The 17,824-nt window shown below is 40.6% G+C and overlaps 1 protein-coding gene across 1 annotated transcript in view; it reads right to left on the bottom strand.

Moving 5' to 3' along the window:
- JCAD (junctional cadherin 5 associated) overlaps window positions 1-17,824 on the bottom strand; it is a 70,200-nt gene that overhangs the window by 31,262 nt on the left and 21,114 nt on the right. The window contains 1 exon segment of the mRNA XM_078152027.1: window positions 9,453-9,793. Coding sequence (XP_078008153.1) covers window positions 9,453-9,733 — 281 coding nt within the window. The 5' untranslated portion in view covers window positions 9,734-9,793.

The raw sequence follows: 17,824 nt of genomic DNA, 5'->3' as shown, positions 1-17,824 counted from the left end.
TTCAAGAATCTAGAGGGAATTGCTATGGCCATCTGGCCTAACCTGTGTGAGTCATGTTATCCCCTAAGCTTATCACATGAAGTCCCAGGCATCATGGTAGGAATTTTCTTCATTTCTAGTGCAGGGCTTGGCAAACTATGGCCCAGCCTGTGAGCTAAGAATAGTTTTTACATTTTTCAATACAATAAAATTTTATTCTAAAATGTAAAATATGTGTGTGTTTGTGTATGTGTGTGTGTGTGTGTATTAGCTCTCTTACTATACAAAAACAAGTGGTGGCTATATTCGGTCCACAGGCCATATTTGCCAACCTCTTTTCTAGTGATATCACAAAGATACCAATGGAGCATATAGGACTTCCATCAGCAGTCCCTAGCTCTTGCCATGTGACCAGCCCATCATTTTTTTTTCCAATCATACAGTTATTAAAAGTAGAATGTATCAACCTTGTATATGTGCTAAACTTCAATTTTAAAATGATCATTACTATTTGTAGCAATTGGTCTTTGAGTATGGAACCGTTGCTCTAAAGATAATAACTTTTAGAGAAGGAAAAAGGAATATGGGCCCCAGAAACTTAGCCCCATCATTTGGATTTATCAGAATTCTTTCCGTAGAACCCTATTCAAGTAGTTGTCATCATTAACTCTTCTGATTCACAAAAGGGAGAGGGTATAGCTATAAATAAATAGTAGTTGTATTTATATTTGAATGACTAGTTGTAGGGAGAAATCAATGGGACATGGAGACATGTCAATTGATTACAGCATAACCTTACTTTTTGTTGTCATTCAGTTGTTTTCAGTCATGTCTGACTCTTCATGACCCTGTGTGGGCTTTACTTGGCAAAGATACTGGAGTGGTTTCCTTCTCCAACTCATTTGTACAGATGAGGAAACTGAAGCAAACAAGGTTAAGTGACTTGCTCAGGGTCACACAGCCGGTAAGCGTTTGAAGTCACATTTGAACTCAGGAAGATAAGTCTTCCTGCCATCAGGCCCAGCACTCTAGCCACTTCACCACCTAGCTGCCCTTTCACAGAAATAGATAGTACTAAATGGTTGAGGAAGAAGAGCCTGGATAAAAAGAACCTTTTCTGTAGCAAATTGGCTTTTGCTGAATTCAAGTCTAACTTTTGATATACACTGACTGCGTATATCAAGGCAAAGTTCCTTAACTTTTCAGCATTTCAGGCAAAGTTAAGACTATATATAAGCTGAGACAAGGGTTTCCTCATCCAAGTGTTTCCCATACCAGAGGTACCCTAAACAAGATTAAAATGCAATTGTAAAGTATTTAAAGCATAGATAATATTATATTTTAAAATTAAGTCAACATATGGCCTGCAGAGATCTTTAAGTTCAGGTTTAGTCACTTATTTTTATTTAAGCTTAATACCACTGCCCTATACCAATAAAATCACAATTCTAGTCCCTATCCTTATATTCACAGAAATAGGGAAATTTTCTTCAAGTGACTTTGTGAATATGAAAGAAAAAGAGAAATTGTGGTAAGCTAGTTTATTTTTTTTTCCAGTGAGGCAATTGGGGTTAAGTGACTTGCCCAGAGTCACACAGCTAGTGAATGTTATGTGTCTGAGGCTGGATTTGAACTCAGGTCCTTCTGACTACAGGGCAGGGGCTCTATCCACTGCGCCACTTAGCTGCTCCGCTTGTTTATTTTTTAAATAATATTTTATTTCCCCCCAATTGCATGTAAAAACAATTTTTAACAGTTGGTTTTTTTTAAAGTTTTGAGTTCTAAAATCTATCCCATCCCACCTCCCTGAGATGGTAAGCCATCTGATATGTTATACATGTGCAATTATTTAAAATATTTCCATATTAGTCATTTTATGCAAGAAGACTTGAACCCCCCCCAAAAAAAAAAAAGAATGAAAGTGAAAAATAGTATGCTTCAGTCTGTATTCAGAAGAATATCAGTTCTTTCTCTGGAGATGGATAGCATTTTTCATCATGAATCCTTTAGGATTATCTTGTATCATTGTATCATTGTATCATTGTATCATTGAGAATAGTTGAGTCATTCACCGCTCTTCATTGTACAACATTGCCATAACTGTGTACAGTGTCCTACTGGTTCTGCTCACTTTACTTTGTATCAATTCACGTAAGTCTTTCCAGGTTTTTCATCATAAGCTAGTTTAAAAGAGAAGGAGGCAGCTAGGTGGCTTAGTGCATAAAGTGCTAGACCTGAAGTCAGGAAGACCTGAGTTCAACTCCAACCTCACACACTTACAAGCTGTGTGACCCTGGACAAGTCACTTGACCTCCGTCTGCCTTAATCCACCACAGAAGGAAATGGCAAAGCACTCCAGTATCTTTGCCAAGAAAACCCCATGGACAGATTTGGTTCTGTCCTAGGTCCTCTTCTTTTCTGTCTTCTCTAACTTCTCTCTTAGTGATCTCATCAGCTCCAATGGTTTCAATTTCCTCTTTTCAGATGACTCAGTTCTACATTTTCTCATGTTCCAGTTCTACACTGCTAACTGTATCCTGGACTTTTTCTCTTTGATGTTTCATATATGTCGCTATGGAAGCCTCCATTATCCTTCTAATCACGTAAATCCTCAACTTCTGAATCATCCTCAACTCTTACATATCCCTATATTTAATTAATGGCCAAGTGCCATCGATTTTATCTCTACATCTCTCCTTCTTTTCACAGCCATCACCTTAGTTCAGATTTTCATTAGTCGTCACCTGGACCAGAGGCATCAAACCTGTGGCCCATGGGGCCAATGATGATTCCTGTACACAGTCTCCCATTCCCCACCTCCTTGCCTTTGCATAAGTGGTCCTTCATGCCTGGAATGCTCTTCCTGCTGTCCTCTGAATCCTAGAATCGCAAGCATCCTTTCAAGACTGAGTTCAAGTGATACTTCCTATATGAAGTCTTTCCTGATCCTCCTATTTATTAGCCCTCTTTCCCCTCCATTACTTTATATACATTTTGTATTGACATATCTGTGCACATTTTTTCTTCTCAGGAGAATGTAAGTTCCTTTAGGGAAGGGCTGATTTTGGTTTTTTGTCTTGGTATAGTGCCTTGCAATAAACGCTTATTAAACTGAATCAAATTAGGAGGGAAAGTGTACACGATAACCCTCCGTTTGTCACTCACATGTTCTGGCAAGCATCCATTCAGGTCTTTCTCTATGGTTTCAGATCACAGAAGGGCAACGTGACACAGGATAAAGAATGCTATTCTGTAGTCTGAGGACTTCAATTCAAATCCCAAGTGAATGCACGCAAGTCATTTAACCTCTCTATGAATGAATGAATGAATCAATGTAAAAACCATTTATTAAGCACTTATTATGTGTGAAGCACTGTGCCGAGTGCTAGGGATATAAACAGAAAAGACAGCCCTTGCCCCCATGGGGCTCACGTTCTAATGGGGGAGATCACATAGATGGAAGGTTTTTTTCTGCAAAACAGATGAAAATGACCCATGGTCCTTAGGGTAGAACAGCAAGATGTTAATGCCTTTTCTTTAATGTCGCATTGTTAGCTTCTGTTGTTAAATCATTTGACATCATCAAGAACTTTGGTGCTAAGAGCTTTGTTTTCTGGGTCTTCAGTAGCTGTGATGATAGCACCTGCAGGAGTGGCTGCCAGGCTGTATCTCTAGGGGGTGTGCTGCCCAGGATGAGGGCACTGGCCTGGAAGCACAGCTATTCCCAAAGCTCTTGGGGTTAGGGTCCTGAGCTGTCTCCACTGGGGTCTGTGGTTGGGGGTATTTTGATGGGATAGTTGATGTATTATGTATGACATTTGAAGCCATGGGAACTGATGAGATCACTAAGCAATAAGGTGTATATATTGGAAGGGAAAAAAAGAGGGCCCAGAAGAAAGCCTTGGGTCTGGGATTCAGCAAGAGAGACTAAAAGGAGACAGACAGAAGGGAAGAGAATCAGAAAAGAACCATTGCTAAAACAAACGAACAAAAAAGACCACAGAGGAGAGAGTGGTCAGGAGGAGGAGTCAACAGGGTTACCTGGTGAAGAGATTCCAAGAAAGATGAAGAATGAGAAAAGGTCAAAGGGCCATAAAATTTTAAAATTAAGACATGATTGATGATTTTGGAGAGGGTACTTTCAGTTGAATGATGAGGTCATAAGCCAGAATGGAATGGGGAGAGAAGGAAGAGAGAGAGGAGAATTAGACAACACAAGTGGATGCTTTTCATAGAAGTTTGGCTGTGCAAGTGAAGTGATATAACAATCCATATGGGGAAAGCAAGGGAAGACCACAGACAACAGATCTCCGAACCCAGGGGTCAAGCAGGCTCAGAGGTCTGGGAGCCAGCAAGAGGTCATATGGTATAACAACAACTACTACTACCATTTATATAGCATTCCAAGGTATACAAAATGCTTTCCATGCCTTTTCTCATCAATCACTCAATCAACAAGCATTTATCAAGTATGTGCTAGGGCTGTGAGGTTACAAGTACCATAATCATTCCCATTTTATAGATGCAGAAAATGAGGCTAAGTTTCAAGTGATTTGCCTATAAGCACAGAGCTAGTAAGTGGGATCCCAATCTAGTTCTGCCTGATTCCAAGTCCATGGCTCTATCCACTAAGCCATCTTTACATTGAATCAGCAGTCCCAGAGGACTTGAGTTTGAATCCAAAGTCTGCCACTGAGACTTTGTGACTTATCGACATAGCCACAATAATAAAATGGCAATAGCTACCATTTTAATAGCACTTTAAAGTTTACAAAGAACAGGTAGGAGTACCCAGCCTGGAGTTAGGAAGACTCATTTTCTTGAGTTAAAATCTGTCCTCAGACACTTACTTAGCTGTGTTATCCTGAGCAAGTCACCGGTTGCCTCAGTTTCCTCATCTGTAAAATAAGCTGGAGAAGGAGATGGCAAACCACTCCAGTATCTCTGCTAAGAAAACTCTAAATGGGGTCATGAAGAGTCAGACATGACTGAAAAACAAATAAACAACCTTACAAATGATCATCTTATTTGATCCTCATAACAACTCTGGGAGGTAGCTGCTATTTTCCCCATTTTACTGATGAAGAAAATAAAGCAGCCAGAGATTGAGTGCCCTGGGTATGTGACCCCTTCCTCCCAAATTATCAATAATCACCAAATTTTAAAATTTGATGACTCTTCCTCACTCATCTTTCTTGAACTTTCTTCACCATTACACCTCCTCCTGGATACTCTCTCCTCCATGGGTTGTTTTTCATTTGTTCTGTTCTGTTTGTTGTTTGTTTTGTTTTTTAGCAATGGCTTTCTCCTGTTTGGGGTCTGTGGCCACCTTTGACCTCAGGTCTTCCTGACTCTAAGTACAGTGCTCTCTCCACTAATACCACCTAGATGCCATCTAGACGTGGAAGGAGCATAAGAGGAAAAAGTCACTCATCCTCTTTGACCAAGTAGCCTTATCTGAAAAAAAGAGGAGGTTAGACTAAATGAGTTAACATACACAAAGGCACCTTGCAAACCTTTTGCTGTTGTTCAGTCATATCTGACTCTTGATGACCCCATTTGGGATTTTCTTGGCAGAGATACTGGAGTGGTTTGCCATTTTCCTCTCTCCAGCTCATTTTACAGATGAGGAAACTGAGGCAAACAGAGTGAAGTGACTTCCCCAGGGTCACACAGCTAGGAAGTATCTAAGGTGGGATTTGAATTCAGGTCTTCCTAACTCCAGCCCAGTGCTCTATCCTGGGGCACCCAGCTGCCCTTAAAATCTTAAAGCTGTATGAACAGGTTAAAAATGACTGGACAATGGGCATCTCTATGATTCTCTTAGGTGTAGACGACTCCAGGCTGGGGTTCAGTGATTAGGGAAGTTTACAAAGTTGTAGAGATGAAAATACAGACACTTAAGACGAAGGTCTCTTGAATCCAATCCACAGCTGGGATCCTCAGGAAGGTGACAGAGGTTCAGCAAGTCCACAGGCCCACATCTGCTGGCCTAGGCATCAGAGTGAATCATGCTTTAAAATCGCTGAACAAATTGTGTGCAAGTGAGGGGTAAGAGCAAGCCTAGAAATTCGAGTAGCCTAATTTACGTAACACTGTTCAGTCATGACTGTTACACACCTTATCTCATTAGATCTTTCCATATCCAGTGAGGTATGCCTTTCAAATATTATTCTCATTTTACAGACGATGAAATTGAGGCCCAGAAAGTATCTGAGACCAGGCTGAGGTCACATAGAGAGTAAAACGGCAGAACCTGAAACTGTTATGAAGGCCAGGTCATCCAACCCTTATTTACACAAGAATCCTATCAATACCCTTGACAAGGAGTCACCCAGATGCTTCCACTCTCACCTCTTTTGTTCTATCATGATGCTTCTCCTAATACAGTTTAAGTTAACATTAGCTTTTTAGCTGCCATCACATCATGTCAAGGTTCAATGCTTGCAGTTTGTTAAATAAAAGTCTACCTTTTTTTCCCATAGGAACTGCTATTTAGCCATGATTCCTTCATCTTATAGTATAAATTTGATTTTTGAACCCAAGTATATCACTTGACATTTATTTCTACCAATTTCCATCTTAATCAATTTCACCCAGCATTCTAGCTTGTCAATCTTTAGTGATCTTGACTTTGACCACCTCACTAAGTATTTTTTCCAGTTTTGCATGACATGCAAATTTGATAAGTATATCATCTATGTCTTCAGAAAAGCCACTCAGAAAAGCACCCAATAGCCCAGGGCAAAACCAGTTCCACAGGGCACTCAACTGGAGAGCTCCTTCCAAAAGATGACAAGAAGCAGTTTTTGGGTCTGGTCATTTGGCCAATTCAAAATCCCCCTGACCACATTTTTATCTAGCCCCTATCTTTGAATTTTGTCCAAAGAAAAGCATGAGACTTGGTGAAAATGCTTTGTTAAAACATAGGTAAACTGCATCTATAGCTTTCTCCCAAGGCTAGTGATGTTTCCAAAAAAAGAACTAGTTGGACAGCCATGATCTGTTCTTCACTAAGCCAACAGGGCCTCCCTTTCTAGATACTCGGAAATCATCCCTTTAGTAATCACACTCCAGAACTTTGTCCTACATACTGAAGTTTAGCTTGTCACTAGAGACTTTGCAGGCTCTGCTTTCTTCCCCTTTTGAAAATTAGGGTAATTGTTCTTCTCTAGCCTTGTAGCATCTCTCTCCTTCTTCCAGTTGTTTCAAAGATTTTTGACACTGAGTCTGCAGCCACACCTCTCAACTTTTCACTGTCTCCAGCCGCAACTCACCTACCCCAGAGAACTTGTACTCAGGGCAACTGGGTGCTATCTTTCCATTCCCTTATGTATTTTGGTTATGTCCAGGGCTCCTGATGCCTCTCTGTATAATCCTTGCTGTCCTCAGCAAGTCTCTCCATCTTTCAGAATCTACAACGAGTATCTTTTCTAGGGAAAGCAGCTGGCAGAGGAGGGCAGAAAGAGGGGAGCAGGCTCAGAAAGGAGTTTGGAACTCCAGAAATTTATATAAGAAAGTTCTAAAAGTTTTCACCCTGAAACAGGTAATACTGATACATACATACATACATACATACATACATACATACATACATACGTACGTATGTATGTATGTATAACTATGATCCAGAAATGGTTCTGGCTTGGGAACATAGGTGTTTTTAATGGACTTGAAGACATTGAACTACACTGTGTTGAGAAAGAAAACTTAATAAATTTTTTTTAATAGAAGAGTTTAAAATCAACCTCTAGAGCTAAACACATCACATTCCTGCCACTGTAGCTATTACACATCAAATTTGTACCAAGTCCTCTGTAAGAGGGTTACAAATTACATCAGCAAGGAGCACAAAGTTAGTAGATTCCTTTTTAGCTTGAAAAATGACTTTTTGGTAGCTTCTATTTAAGCTATTCCTCCCCTTCCCCCTCCCCTTTTCTTTTTCTTTGTTCACTTATAATCTATCCCACACAATTACATAATCTGTGCCATGTACTCAGAGCCCTTCCTACCCAATCTATTCCCATTCAGATATGCACATTTCCCATGCAGTAGTTTAGCACAAACAAACTTTTAAGATGCGACGACAGGGGCTTCCGCAGGGCTGGAGCTGCTTTAGTCAGTATTTACAAGGTCCTTTCAACTGTTGCCTTTGTGGTAAACGGTCTACATCTCCTCTTCTCCTTGGTTCCCTGACTTCTATCCCACACTTTCCTCATTGAGAAATGTACTTTCATTTGGATACTACCACCACCACCACCATCATCATCACTACCACTAACCCCACCTCCACTGAATCCAGTACATGTGCAGGAAAAAGAAGAAGGGCTGGGAACCAATGGAACCAGTAGGCAGTTGATGTAGCAGAGAGAGCCCTAGATTTGGGAAAACCTGAGTTCAAATCCTGACTCTGTTATTTATTACCCAAATGACCTTGAGCAAATTACCAAACCTCCCTAGTTGACAATTTCGTATATAAAATGATGGGATTGGATTGTTTGGTTATTTCAGTTGCCTGACTCTTTATGACCCCATTTGGGGTTTTCTTGGCAAAGATACTTGAGTGGTTTGCCATTTCCTTCTCCAGCTCATTTTACAGATGAGACACTAAGGCAAACAGGACTAAGTGACTCACCCAGGGTCACACAGCTAGTAAGTGTCTGAGGCTGGATTTGAACTCATGAAGATGAGTCTTCCTGACTCCAGACCTGGCACTAGCCACTGCATCATCTAGCTACTCTGGGTTTGGGCTAGATGGCCTCTGCAGTCTTTTCAAGATCTTTATCTATTATCATCTCATGATCTTGTCTCAGTTAATCTGAGAAAGTGAAAAAAAAATTTAAAGGTATAATCAAATAAAGAATAGGGTTTTTTTTAAAAAAGAAGCTAATGAGCATGAAACTATAATCTCATCATTGTAGGTATCCCCTTCCCTCATCCAGGCTGCAAAGCGGCCCCATCTTCACATTCTGCACAGTTTTCATCTGTATCTTTCTGTATTTGAGGAAGCACAGTGGATAGAGGGCCAAGAGCACCAGTCTCTGCTACAGGAAGTCCTGAGTTTAAGTCTCTCATCTCTGACACATACTGGCTGTGTGACTATAGACGAGGCACTTAACTTCTTGGTGGTGTCCCTGGGCCACTAAGACAACAACCAGCAGAGCAGTGCCAACCTGCATTAGCAGAATGAGATTCTTTCTTTGGAGTTCCTATGCCAATAAAATCACAAGTCCAGTTTAAAAAACAAATCTTCCTTTAAGTCTCACATAGAGGATCTAGCCAGGGCATTAGAGGCCTTTCTCTGGTTCTTTTAATGTTTGGTAAATAGCAGCACAGTGTTCAAATTGTCTGTCTGGTCTCCTTATTCTTTCCATGTGACCACAGCCTCCAGCTTAGCATAGACAGAGGGCCTCTCCAACAAATAAAAATCCCCAAAGTCAAAAGGAAAGCAATTGGATGATATTGACACTTACCCCTCCTCAGAATGATGGAAAGCAGATGAACCTGGGGGATCTCTGTGGCTCCCCGACACTGCTCCACTGTTCTCATTGTCACTCAAATATCCTTTTCCCAGCGATTTCTTATTACAAGCAAAGGCTGCAGGGTCTGCTTCATACCCATTCAGCGTTCCACGACCAGCTCTACTCTCTGAACTCTCCTGCTGATATCCATCATATCTATCCCCATGGGGTGCTGGAGGATTGCGAGATAATTTGTATCCATGTGAAATTAGGAGATCCTCCACACTGTACATGGTGCACTGGTGTCTGTCAAAGCTCAGCCATTGGAAACCTCTCTCGGGCAGGATCCGTCACTGAGAGGAAAAATAAAAAAGCTCCGTTTGCAAGGAGTCTTCCTTCCCACGTGAAATGCTGAGTTGAATCTGACCCCATGGCATCCTTCTACTTATTCCAATTGAAAACCATGCCATAGACTAAGCAATAGAACATAATATGGGTGCAAAGGACGAACTATATGTTGGTCTACTCAAGACTACTTCCAACTGTGTTCAGCCAAGGAGGACGGATATATCATAGGTGCTGATTTACCAACTGCACCGGATAATTCTTCAACAATCATAGTTATAATAGCTGCCCAATAAGCATTTATTAAGCCCCTCCTGGGTACTAGGCATGGGAATACCAGGACAAGATGAAACTCTCTTGCTCTCAACGGTTTTACAGCCAATGGCACGAAACAACATGTTGACAGAAAATTACATACAAAATATAGACCAAGTGAATACAAAGTAATTTCTGGGGAGGCGAGTACTAGCAACTAAGGAGGGGATGATAGATAAGTTTCCTGTCAGAGGTGGCATGTGAGAAGAGTTTTGAAGGAAACTAGGGATTCCAGGATGCAGAAGTGAGGAGAGAGAGCATTCCAGTCAGAGGAGATGGCCTGTGCAAAAATGTTTTTGCATAATACCAGAAATCGGATGTCCTATACAAGGAACATAAAATAGTCCAGTTTGGCTGGGATGTAGAGTGTCAGGAGAGTTATGTCCAATAAGCCTGGAAAGAGAACCTAGAAGTGCATTATAAAGTGTTTTAAATGCCAAACAGAGGAGTTTGCATTTTATCCTAAAGGCAATCAGAAGCTACTAAAGATTTGGTTGTTAGCCTTCATTCTTGAAGAGGACCAAAATGTCATCATTATGTTAGAGTCAAGTTACCATGTGCCAACTGTGACTAAAGAGTTATGAAGAGGGGAATGACAAGCTCAGATCTGTGCTTTGGGTATATTAATTTGGCAGTGATGTAAAGAGGCAGGAAGACTGATTAGGAGATCACTTCAATAATCCAGGTATGCAGTGATGAAAGCCTAAACTGGGATGATGCTTGTAAGTAGAGAGAGAAAGAATGATTGGAATAACCTATAAAACTGTAGACCTTGGAATTAAGCATGTAGGACACAAGGGCTCTTGGGAGTCTGGGAGGAGGCCAGTCTTAAATATATCTAAGAAATAAGATGGTTAACAAACAGGTAGGGCTAAATCCTCATCCCACTACTCCATGGCCTACCCACCTAATAAACAGTCATAAGGAATAAGGACAAAATAAAGGCTGAGTTTAAAGCTTAAATTACAGCTTTTTAGTTTCTAAAATGGGAAACTGCCAATGTCCTGTTTAATCTCATCATAGCCCATTGCTTTCATCAGATACCTTTTGCCCTAGGAGTGCCAAGTGAGATCTTTAATCAAGTAGGCATGATTGTCTCCTCTTTAGTATATATCTAAACTCTGACTGCAAGGGATCCCACCACACGGCAGTTAACTGGCATCTGAAAATAGCTTCTCAGCCTTAAGGCTTATAATAAGGAAAACACAGCAAACAATCCACACTCAGAAATATACTGCTTCCCCAAACTATTAGACAATCTGAGCCTTCTCCTTTCCACTGGGAGACTCCTAAGAATCAAATTTCTTCTCAGTGGATCAGGGGGAATTGTAGTGCATCTTAAAAGCAAAATCTTGATCTATGCCCCAAAGGTGAGTTGTTTTGTCAGTATACAAATAACAGTAGCTTCTACAGCAAATTTCCTGGAGGCAAGACATACCATATGAAAGAAGGGAGGCAGGAGGGAATGCAGGGAAAGAGAAAAGAAGGAAGGAGAGGGAGAAAGACAAAGAGACAAAGAAAGAGAGAAAGGGAAAATAGGAAAGAAAGGGAAAGAAAGAAGGAAGGCAGGAAAAGAGAATAAAAGAAAGAAGGAAAGAAGGAAGAGAAAGAAAGGAAGAAAGAAAGAAAAGGAAAAAGAGAAAGGAAGGAAGGAAAGAAGAGAAAGGAAGGAAGGAAAGAAGAGAAAGGAAGGAAGAAAGAAAGAAAGAAAGAAAGAAAGAAAGAAAGAAAGAAAGAAAGAAAGAAAGAAAGAAAGAAAGAAAGAAAGAAAGAAAGAAAGAAAGAAAAAGGAAGGAAGGAAGGAAAGAAGGAAGGAAGGAAGGAAGGAAGGAAGGAAGGAAGGAAGGAAGGAAGGAAGGAAAAGGGAAGGAAAGAAAGAAAAAAGAAAGAAAGGAAAGAAGAAAGAAAGAAACTCTCAGAAACTACAACATGGGAAGTCAGGTGAGGTTGTCATAAACCTTCTTATTTAAGTAAAAGGCAGACAGACTGAGATTAATTGCAGTTCCCAATCTTGGTCCTAAAGAACAGATGACGAAATATTATATCCATCTCAATGCAGACATGAGGATCTTTGGGTCTCAAATATTGCATATTGTGTCAAACAGTAATTTTGTCAAAAGGGAGAGCTTAATGGGTGTGGAGGTTGCATATCAGGAAATGACATATAAAAAACAAAACAAAACTTTTTTTAAATAAAATTTCTTGATTAAACCCAAAGGCTTTAAAAAAATTTTTTTAAGTCTCCCATTTACGCCAGGGTACAGATGAAGTGGGTCAGCTTGGCTGGGCTAACAGACACCACAATCTACTCCTGCCTCCGTAGGAGTCACATCTGGGCCCGGGGAGTGGCGCATCGAGCTGGCCCTTAGACACACTTTGCTGAGGGATGGAAATAGATTCCACTGCAGGCATCATAAACAATAGTCAGGAAATGCCGCTGGACAGCTTGCAGGTGAAAGGAAGACATGTGTGCTTCCTGCTAACAGCAGTTTTTGTTCACTTCCAGCTCCCAGTTCTGCTGACACTAACAGGATCCCTGCTTTCAAGTACTAAAGTACAGTAGCAAGAACACCAGAAGTCAACTGTGTCTCACCAGACTTTAAGACAGAGTCTGTATTTTCATCCAGCTCAAAGTCCAATGTTTCCCATTAATTCACTGTTATCCATATGGGGCAACTGACAAGAAGGGAGCAATCTTTCACTCTTAGGTCCTAAGTGGCCAAATATTCCACCGAAGATTGCCCTGGGTGGACAGACCCAGGCACATTTCAATGCCACTGAAATCATTTCAGGGACAAGCTGCTAGGAAAGGAAAAAGTGTCTCTCAATACGAGGAACCAGAAAGCCCTTTGGGGATGAAGTTGGGACAAATTTCCTTTAAGAGTCCTGAAATGAAGGCTAAAGAGTTTTGATGAAGGTCAGTAAGCAGCTAAGTTGCACAAAAAGATGACACCACAGCCAAATGCTCCTGCCAAAAGCCCACGTCCGTAACCATTTGGAACTATGTGAGAAAAGTCAATAAGCCATTTATACCCTCTGTGATCAAAGGCAAGGAAAATCACATTTTCATAGAAAACAGCACTTTCCGTGATAGTAAAGAACTGGAAATTAAGTGGGTGCCCACTAATTTTAAAAAGGCTGAACAAATTATAGTATGGTAAATTCAATTAATATTTATTTAAATTTTAAATATTACCATGCAAGATCAGGATAGGGAATGCACTTGTGGTATCATCAGTGAAGGGGAACTCCCAGATGAGGAAACGGGAGCTCAATTTATAATCTTAAAGAGCTGCTCATCACACCAAGATGGTGACTTACCCAAGGTCCCACTGGCAGTCTGTGTCAGTGGACAGGAACATGAGGAATTTATAGAAAGATGGAAAGACTTGTATAAAGTAATGTTCAGCAATATACACAATCACTACAATAATTAACCCCCCCAAAAAAAAACACTAAAAAAGCAGAACTCTGAGGGCAGCTAGGTGGTGCAGAGGATAGAGCACTGGCCCTGTAGTCAGGAAAACCTGAGTTCAAATCCAGCCTCAGACTCATAACACTTACTAGCTGTGTGACCCTGGGCAAGTCACTTAACCCCAATTGCCTCACACACACACAAAAAGCAGAACTCTGAATAACTATAATCACTAATCTCGATCCTACATAATTGATGATAAAACATGTCCACTTCCTTTCAGTGAAGAAGTGGGGGGGTGGGATTGGATAGAAAATATGATGCAGTAGATATGTCTATAACTGCTGCTAAATTGTTTTTCTTTGTTACAAGGAAAGGTTAACTGGGTAAGGGTCTTGAGTACAAACTAATGGCAAAAATAATTTTTAAAAAACAAGGACTAGTTGGTCACACAATGAATAATTTAAAAATAATATTTTTTTCCTCTTTAAGGAAAACCACATGAAAGCAGCATTGCCATAGAAGTTGAAGGGAGAGCGAGGCAGTGAGAAATCTGCTGAAGTTTGAAAGGAAGATGAACAGCATCTGAATTGAGGAAATGGGAAGGATGGGGTGATGTGAAGAAATGGCAAAATTCTGTTGTGAACTAGACACAGAAAGTTTTAAAAAAAAAGCTCAGACAAGACGACACTTGGTGGTCATGCTATGACGAAAAAATGGGATAAGGAATTTACATCCAGCTTTAGCTGAGTACCAGATCCCCCCAAAATAATACTGGTTTACATTTATATGGATTACAGTTTACCAAAACAAAACAAAACAAAACAAAAAACCCTTCCATTTTTGTTAATCCTCATTTGATACTCACAATAACCTCATGAGGTAGGTAGGACAAGTATTACCCCATTTTACAAATGAAGAAACCAAGGCACAAAAAATTTAATTGATTCCCCAAATAATAGCTAGTCATGACAGAACCAGAACTAGAAGCAGAAGTCTCTGGACTCTAAGTCACCAATACTCTTTTTTGGGGGTATCTTTTAAAAAAATAATATTTTATTTTCCCTCAATTACATGTAAAAATAATTTTAACTTTTTTTTAAAGTTTTGAGTTCCAAATTCTTTCCCTGCTTCCTTTCCCTTTTCCCTCCCAGAGATGGCAAACACACCAATATACTCTTTTCCTTACATCATGAGATACCATCTATAATCCAACTCCGCCTCATTTTACAGATGAAGAAATGAATCTCAGAAAGGGTAAGTGTCGTATAGATAGCAAGCATCAAATGTGATCCGAACCTGGGTTATCTGACTGCAAATCTAGACCACTTTCCACGCTGACTTTTCATTGGCTAGCTATAAGTTATCACATATCAGATAGAGTCTCTATCAGATATGTGCCTTCGTAGCCATCGAGAAGATTGACTCATCCACATTCAATCTCACAATCCACAGACCTATAGAACTGGCCTGGTGACCACTTTCAACCAAGGTCTGCCTCTGCATTACCTACTAGCTAGCATCTCTTCCAGGTCATTCTAGTGAAACCTCAATAAGGGAATGTGCTGGTGACCACCAAGAACAAAGCTAAACCATCACAGCAACATAGTCACTCTTAAAACATAGCCCAACCATGTCCCTGTGGGGGACTTTCACACATTCATCTGTACTGTGATCAATTTTTTAAATTATTATTTTTTACCAGGATAGGGTACATCCATCCAATGAGAAACTTTATCATCAGAGCTGAGCAACCAGAATACATCTTTCAGGTTCAGAGTTGATTGGGGACATAAAAAGGTTAAGTAACTTTTCTGAGGTCATTCAGAAGGATTTAAACCCAGGTCATCTTCCTGCCTCCAAGGACAAATCTCCATTCATCACCCCAGGTTGCTAGTCTGTGACCAAAAGACTAGGAACATTTTAAAAAATGGATTTGGGGTATAATTAGTTCCAGGATGGAACTACCACAGAAGTTACAGCAGAGATGCAAAAGATGAGACCAGGAAAGAACCCCAAGTCCACAGATCATGATCTACCACTGGCGTTTCTTGAGAAACCCCAAAATAGATGGTTGGTAAGCTCCATTCACCCTGTCCATGGCTCCCAAGGGGTATGAGGAGAAAGAAGATGGGCCAGCACAAATCCTGACCTCTCTCTTTCCTGGGAATGATCAGAAAAATTCCAAAGTGGATCCTCAATAGGAAAAAGGTTAGAAACCCTTGACTTGGACATTTTTGCCTGAACAAAAACTGAAGAGATTTTGCATTAAAAAAAGCAAAACATTCACAAGTATTTTAGGTCCTTTCTAGGGCCATGAGGCATACTTGGAAATTAAGAGACAGACTAGCTTTGAATTGATTGCCAGAGTTTGGTATTTCAATTTTCAACATATGCCAGAAATAAATATCAGAGAGTTCCTCCTAGAGTCTCCACTGAAAGAGGAGGTTCAGAGTGGTTGCTTCATCATTTCCCACCTGGCTGCTCTGCTAGACTTCACCATCGTCCCCAGAAATCATATTTCTGTAAGATCTGAAACTCACACCTCCTCAGTGCTCCCTGCCCCCAGGGCCCCTTCCTTCCTTGATTTGAAGAGGAGGGATATTGGAGTGCTCCTCCCAGGGTTCCAGGATAGTCATCTCATCACTTTCCTCTTGGCTTCAGATCTTCATCATGTCTTCTTACCAGGTACCCTCTGCTCCTTCTTTCTACTTTTTTTTAAAAAAATGTATTGTTTTTCCCTGTTAGATTGGGAGCTCCTTTGGGCCAGGGACTACCATTTGCCTTTGTTTTATTCTTATGCTTAGCATGGCACCTGGAACACAGTAGGTGCTTAATAAATGTTTATTGACTTGATTAAAATGAGAATGAAATAAAACAAAAACAAAACTCTGTCTGATGTTGGGAAACTTCTGTCTAGTAGGATTAGAGCAGGGGTGGGGAACCTGTGGCCCTCTAGGGCCTCAAGTGCAGCCCTTTGACTGAATTCAGACTTCACAGAACAAACTCTTTTTAAGGGTTAGGATTCCTGACTCCAGGTCTAGTGCTCTGTGCACTGAGCCACCTAGCTGCTTCCTCCTCTTTTAAACTAGCTTACCATGGAAAACCTGGAAAGACTTACATGAACTGATACAAAGTAAAGTGAGCAGAACCAGGAGAACACTGTACACAGTAACAGCAACATTGTATGATGAAGAATTGTGAATGACTCAGCTACTCTCAACGATACAACGATCCAAGGTAATCCTAAAGGACTCGTGATGAAAAAGGCTATCCATCTCCAGAGAAAGAACTGATATTCTCTGAATACAGACTGAAGCATACTATTTCTCACTTTCATTCTTTTTTTTTTTAAGTTCAAGTCTTCTATGACTAATATGGAAATGTTTTAAATAATTCCCCACTCCTGGATTAGAGTAAGGCTTTTCTACCACAGGTGAGCAAGACTGGCAGTCATGGCCTTCAGTCTAGCAAGCTGCTATATCATATGACAACCTGACATGGATATAATCATCACTGGGGGTGACGGCAGGGGTGGATGGGTGGGGAACTCTCAGACTTTGTTTAAAAACAAAAAAGCCATAACATGACCTTAGAAGCATGGGGTCCAAAGTGTTCTGATTGTCTGAAATGTCTGATTTTATTTTCATCTGACCCACAAAGGATGGGTACAATAGCACTGGACATCACACAGTGAGAAGGAGCTATCCAGAGGGCAGGGGATAAAGCACAAGAAGTCACATGGAAACCATGTGAAATCTTCCCAGGTACCACATCTGATCCAGAAAGGGCTCTTTTTCTCAGGCTCTCTTCTTTCTCTCTCCCTCTCATACCTTCCTAGCTTTTCAACTCAGTCTTAACTCCTCTTTAAAAAAATATATTCTTATCTTTTGCTTTCCTCTCAAAATATCCCTTCCCTCTTCTGTCCCCAGAGAGCCATTCCTTATAACGAAGAGGAAAAAAAAAAGAAAGGGGAAAAAAGGGAGGGGAAGCAATTTCATAAAAATAACCAACACATTAACCAAGTCTGCCAGCATATGCAGTGTTTTGACAGATACACTCCCTCGACGGCCCCCCCCCGCCCCGCCCCTTCCTTTCCCTCCATTCTCTGCAAGAAGAAAATACATTTTTTCCTCCTTCCTCCAAGGCCGGCCCTGATTATTATAATTACACAGATCCAGTTCCAGGTTTTTGTTACTGTTCTTTCCATTTATGCTGTTGTACTTATCATCATATATGGTGTTTTCCTAGTTCTGTTACTTCATTTTGCATAAGTTTCTATCATCTTCCCATATTTCTCTGTATCAGT

This window comes from Phascolarctos cinereus, unplaced genomic scaffold, assembly GCF_003287225.1.
Source record: "Phascolarctos cinereus isolate Bilbo 61053 unplaced genomic scaffold, phaCin_HiC Scaffold_1;HRSCAF=81, whole genome shotgun sequence".
NCBI classification, from domain to species: Eukaryota; Metazoa; Chordata; class Mammalia; order Diprotodontia; family Phascolarctidae; genus Phascolarctos; species Phascolarctos cinereus.
This window is presented reverse-complemented; position numbering and strand designations above follow the sequence as displayed.